General features: G+C 39.5%; 1 protein-coding gene across 1 annotated transcript in view; it reads right to left on the bottom strand.

Moving 5' to 3' along the window:
• Positions 1-974: 974 nt before the first annotated feature.
• Positions 975-5,946, bottom strand: part of st6galnac5b (ST6 (alpha-N-acetyl-neuraminyl-2,3-beta-galactosyl-1,3)-N-acetylgalactosaminide alpha-2,6-sialyltransferase 5b) — a 15,079-nt gene continuing 10,107 nt past the window's right edge. The window contains exons 3-5 of the mRNA XM_014002923.1: positions 4,061-4,473; positions 2,837-2,944; positions 975-1,582 (exon numbers count right to left, since the gene is read on the bottom strand). Of these exons, the coding sequence (XP_013858377.1) occupies positions 1,291-1,582; positions 2,837-2,944; positions 4,061-4,473 (813 nt within the window). The 3' untranslated portion in view covers positions 975-1,290. The remainder of the gene's footprint in view (positions 1,583-2,836; positions 2,945-4,060; positions 4,474-5,946) is intronic.

Raw genomic sequence — 5,946 nt, 5'->3', positions numbered from 1 at the left:
TATCTATCTATCTATCTATCTATCTATCTATCTATCTATCTATCTATCTATCTATCTATCTATCTATCTATCTATGGCATTTAGGCCTTTTAATATATGTTTATAATGTTTTAGACCATAACTTGTCAAAACAAGCATTATTTGTTCTAGACCTGGCTTATCAGAAGAGGCAACTCCGAMTCAGAAAAAGAAAATGTGCAAATATTATAATAATACAGCCAAATTACACAATATAAAGTGTTTGAGATGTTTATAGAACAACAGTGAAATGTATACACCAGGGATGAGCAACTTTAATAATGGGAGAGGCAAGGATATTTTAGAGGACTATATAGTGCTGCACACTGACCCAAACTGTCATTTTAAAAATATTTGTGTGAATATATATTAAACCAARATACAGTGCAGAAACTTAACATATATCAAACTCAAATGCATGTGTAACAACTGTACTCTTGTTTAATAAATATGAATACTAAAGCCGCTGATGTTTATGTACTTTTGATTTGAATTTGGCTATAATAACAGCGCTTGTGATTTCATTAAACGTCTCATATTTAGCTTTGTGCAACTTGTTGTAGTGACGTATGTTAAAAGCCTTCATGGCAGACAGCGTCTCTAAGCAGACTAAACGCATGTTTGTGCCTTGAAATTTGGAGTTCTGTGACCAGACCTCCCATTTTACCTGAAACATACAATTTTCTCTTTCCAGTTATTTTTTTCCTGTTCTTAGCTGTGGCTAAACGTCTCCTCCTCACCTGTAAAAAAGATGTGTGCACGAGGTGGGGTCTGAACTTTGTCATTACAACCAAATCAGTGCCACTGAGAAACTTTTATACATTTTTGTACTTTTCAGAAATGAATCTAAACTGCTTTGAGTTAGAGCGTGGGCCATATAAGGTCCGAGTGCCGACAGTTGTCCATCCCTGATCTGTCATGACTGATGGATGGAATAATGTCATTTGTTTCACAGGTTCAACATCCTTTAAATTAAGTTTTAAATCCCTTTAATATACACATACTCACTTCTAAGCAGTACAGTATTATAGATATGATATTGTTTGGATCAGAATCTTTGTCATGATACGTTGTCTTCTTTCTGAGTTCAATTGTTCATAAAGCAGATAAACACAGCCTTAAAGCTGCTTTGATTTTCACCATATTAGGAACACTTTCAAATCATGATAGAGATTCTGAGCTGATAATGTGCAAAAATCTTGTTCCAAACAGCTGTAAAGGTCCTCCAACAGGCCAGAGCAGCTTGTTCTGTCCTCCTGCTGTCTCATTCGCTCATAACAACAAAGACATCCTGGAAACTGTCCCCCACGTTCTCGTAGGAATCACCTGTGGAGCGCCTGAAACGTGTGAGGTGTTCGCTCTGGCGTCAACCACGGGCGGCTTCCAGTTGGGCTGGTAGAAGTGAACGTTCAGAGCTCGAGCCCAGTTTGAAAACACCACCTTCTCCGTGATGAAGCGGTGGTGGCTTCCTCGTCGACTCCTCTCGTGTAGAAGGTATACGGAGCACTCGTCGGGCCCCGAGGGCTCGTAGTAATGATACGGCACGGCGGGATGAGCGGGGGATCTTCACAGGAGACACAGACAGAGAACGACAGAGGAATGTGAAAACGGTCAGGGGATAATTATGAGATGCAGAAGTGCGGAGAGGGAGAGAGGAGACGAGATAAATAATAAACAACTACATGGCAGGCCATTTTAACATAAAATCAACTTCAACACACTTACATTCCAGATATCTGAAATTGTCTAGATATATTAGTCAGTTAAGGTATCTCTAATTACATTCTGAGTTGAATAAATGATTTACCATTAAAGTGTGTGGAGGATCCAATTCAAAATATCTGTAATAAATTACTGACTATCAAGAATTAAGTTGTGATTTGTCATGACTAGTCATGAGTAAATATGAGATATCTCACTATTTGTTCTGAGTAGTCTTAATTCTATTTAAACACATTCTAAATGACATCATTATTCAATATATCTTAAATGTATTTATAAATATCAGATCTATCAATTCAACTAGTGCAAATTATATCGCAAATATCTTAAAAAAATAATGACTTGGCCAAATCAATCTATCTGTCTGTCTGTCTGTCTGTCTGTCTGTCTGTCTGTCTGTCTGTCTGTCTGTCTGTCTGTCTGTCTGTCTGTCTGTCTGTCTGTCTGTCCGTCTGTCTGTCTGTCTGTCTGTCTAGTTTGTTTGTATGGGGGCAAGTGCGAAGTATAAACAAATACAYAACACTATAGAATAGCATTTGTAGCCTCAGATTGGCCTTTAACAACACAAAACAGTTTAAAAGACAATAAAACAACAGAACAAGATAAAATATCATGAATCCTAATACACATGTGCAATACGTGTGTAAACATCCTTTTACCAGTATACCCACCGTCCCTCCTCTGGACATGTCCAAACCATCTCAGTCTGGCTTCTCTAACACAGACTGAACAGTAAGTTGAAGAGGCCAGACTGGCTCAGATACTACCTACATCTGGCTCACTGTGTGATGATTATAYCAAAGCATCTAAAGCTGTGGGGGAAAAAATAATTTCTCTCAGGAGTTGACGGAGAGCAGAACTGATTTAAAAAAGTAATATCCTGGTGGTTTTAACTCAAAGGTCGTTTTGCTCTGCAGCTGCTGAATGTATAATCAACCCAAAGGCCTTACAAATGGAAAACTCGGAATTAAAGATGATGCACAAGTTGAAGAAGAARGTTGAGTTCACTAATGAGTTCTGAGTACTATGTAGGTGTTTGCAGTAATGTGCAAATGAGAATTAAACTGCTGCGCAACTCAACAGCAACAAACCCCACCTGCAGAAGTCAGGTGGCACCATGCCGTACACATTAATCCTGTCACAAAGCTCCAGAGCTATGGCCATGGTGAACCAGCCAGTGCTGAGCCACGAATTGGAGCTTTTCCTGAAATAGACAAAAAGAGAAAAACGACATGTCTGGTTTTATTACCAAGCCATAGTTCTACAGTTGCATTTTCTCTGCACTGCASAGGACGGACAAAAGACGGCAACAAATAAGACATTAGTTCTGACACCGACTATTGTTCCACAGACGTCTGAGAGCCTGAAACCTCATTCAGATGCAACATCCGCTCATCCTCCCGCGGGGCTTATTGTTTGCATGCAAATGACTTCATGTGAGTAGCTGGATTCACGTCAGTCAAACGTCTTTATCTGTTTGTTTCATTCGTCCCGTTCTGTCAGGGTTTTTCCACACTTCGTTTAAACGCACCTCATGTGCAACAAAACAATTAGAATAAATCAGATTAYCTCAAACATTTTCATACTTAGAAAGTGTTCAGAACCAAGCACCGACTGCAGCCTCTGAGGTGATGCTGAGATTTCTGACTACTTTGTGCTTTTAAGGCAACAAACATGTTAAAGTTTTGGATTAAAACAAAACAAAAAAGATTACTGTATTTGCGCAGCTTGGTCAGATATTTTAAAGTTCTGTGTAGGTCATAAAAAGTTATTTTTTTGATCATTATTTCCTCCTTACACATTGTTTCCAAGGTTCTGAAGCACGTGTCCAACTGAAGGCTCATGGGCCAAATCTGGCTCTTATTAACATTTTATCCGGCCCAAAAGGTAATATTTTTAAAATAAAATAGTTTTATCTTTTTTTGTCACCTTATTTAGTGCAGTCTTCTAATAACAGCAGACAACTGTAATTAGTTTAGTTTTTTGTATTTTATTCTTATTAAGTCGAATAATTAGATTTTAGTTTTTTTCTGGTTTGCTGGATATTGATAAAATGTTAAGATAAGATCTCCAAGATATAATGAATTAATCTGTTGTTGATAGAGAATAACCATAAGTAAGAAACGTTAATAGTGAATCTTTCTAAATGTATTATTTATGTTTGTTTGTTTTTTTAGTTTGGCCCTGATACTCTGTTGTATAAATTGGTCCAATTTATAAAACGGACTGCAAAATTTGTAATTTGACCCCCTTGAGTAACTGAGTTTAGCCTCCTGTGCTTGAAAGCCTAAAAATCTAAGAGTCTTTTGTAAAATTTTACCTGTCAACTCCTGTTTCTTTCTTAAATAACTCATCAAACTTCAACATCTTGATCCTGGAAATGATGTAGACTTTCAGTTTGGGCTGCAGCTGCTTCAGCAGTCGGAGATTGTTGTAAACATGGCCTCTCCCGTCCCGCCTCATGCTGCTGCTCGGCCCCCAGAAGATGAACACGGTGTCCTGGCTGCTGTTCAGCAGCAGCTCCTGCCTCCTCTGCAGRACCCGTTGGAGGCTGGAGTGAGCCACGACACGCAGACTGGTGCGCCGGCCGACATCCTGCTGGTAACCWGCGCTGGGAGCGTCGTTCATCCGGATGACGCACTCAGAGCGGTCGATGTCGTCGCCTTTCCTGCTTCTGGTCAGCTGGCCAGAGCTGGTCACCAGGGCACACGTGCTGCAGTGCATGTTTAAAGGCTGTGGAGGTCAAAGGTCAGAAAGCAGTGATGTCAATGGGTTTTATCAAGAGTCGTGGATCAGAATGTTCTGTAAATACTTTGCATTTCAAATTGTTTACACACAACAAWGTCTTAAAAAACATTTTATAAGTTGTAAAGAACTGAAAATGGTCTTTTGTTGAATTTGTAGCAGTAGGTCATGTTTACTGAAATCAAAAACTCCCACCCTCAGAGACCTTTGGCTTAAGGCTCCAGAGGTTCTCAATTAGAGTTGAGGTCAGGGGAGGATGGGAGCCACATCATCAATTTCTCTTTTATGCCATAGCAACAGATGATGCAAAGCTGTAAAGAAAGTTTACAGTATTGCAAGTCTCTGGAGCATGTGTCAAACTCAAGGCCCGAAGGTAATTTTCATCTGACCCACCAAAGTGGCCCGTCACCTCCCACCCTCTAAATAATATGAAAATAGTTTTCATACCATTTATAAACCTTAAATTTATGATTTAATGCAACAAAACAAACAAATTTAAATGGTGAAAGGTAATAATGCTTGTCCAACCCCTGAGCTGTTGGCTTTGTAGTAAGTAACTGTGGCCTCCTGAGCAATTCAGTTAAATAACCCTGTATTAAAGTGTCGAAGCTTTAATTAACCATAAACTACATCTCCCATGATGCAAGTCAATTATGCATGGGAATTCCCTATCAGAAAATGGCAGAATTCATGGCGGCAGCCACTCATAAAACTCAACAGTGAGTAAAACTTTCTTTCTTCTTTCACATTTGGTCAGTTGTACACGTAGTACTTTTCAGCATTTTTAACAGGACGTGTTAAAAAGCTGTTTCTATCCAGGAAGTACCAAGTAGAGCTCAGTTTTTGTTTGTTAGCGTTGSTTAGTTGTACCAATGAGAACAGGAACGAGATGTTTCATGTTTAGCCGAAGTTAAACTGTTAATTTGATGTATTTGTCTGACAGAAACCCTCCTCACAGTTTTTTTATCTGCTCTGAATCAGCCACAGATCTCTTAACAGTATGATGCTTTGTGAAATATCTAAAGTTTTCAGACCTTGCCCAAGACATTCAACTATTTCACGCTTTTTGACAGCATGGTGTTTGTGATGGACAAACTGTAACAGTACAGAGGTACAACAACAGAACACAGCTCTGGCTCAGATCAGAGAGGTTGTTCCTCATGGAGGTCCCACTTTCGTTACCCACATGAGCACTGAAGTCCCCCAGCAGAATAAAGGAGTCCGGATCCTCTGAACTGCCATTCAGGGCGTAGGAACAAATGACCGTCGAGCCCATCACCTCCACTCAAAGGCGCAGGGAAACTTACCTCTTCTCTACTGGGGAAAACTCCAACACAGACAACAAGTGGAGCAGCCTAAAGCAGACACACACCACACTGCAAAAACTGTCCATCTTAACAAGTTTCAAAATCTTATATCCATCCAAAAAGTCTTTTTGATCTTGTTTTGAGACTGATTTAC

The sequence above is a fragment of the Austrofundulus limnaeus genome, unplaced genomic scaffold, assembly GCF_001266775.1.
Source record: "Austrofundulus limnaeus strain Quisiro unplaced genomic scaffold, Austrofundulus_limnaeus-1.0 Scaffold15, whole genome shotgun sequence".
Lineage (NCBI taxonomy): Eukaryota > Metazoa > Chordata > Actinopteri > Cyprinodontiformes > Rivulidae > Austrofundulus > Austrofundulus limnaeus.
Note: the sequence above shows the minus strand (reverse complement) of the source record. Positions and strands in the feature narration are given on the sequence as shown.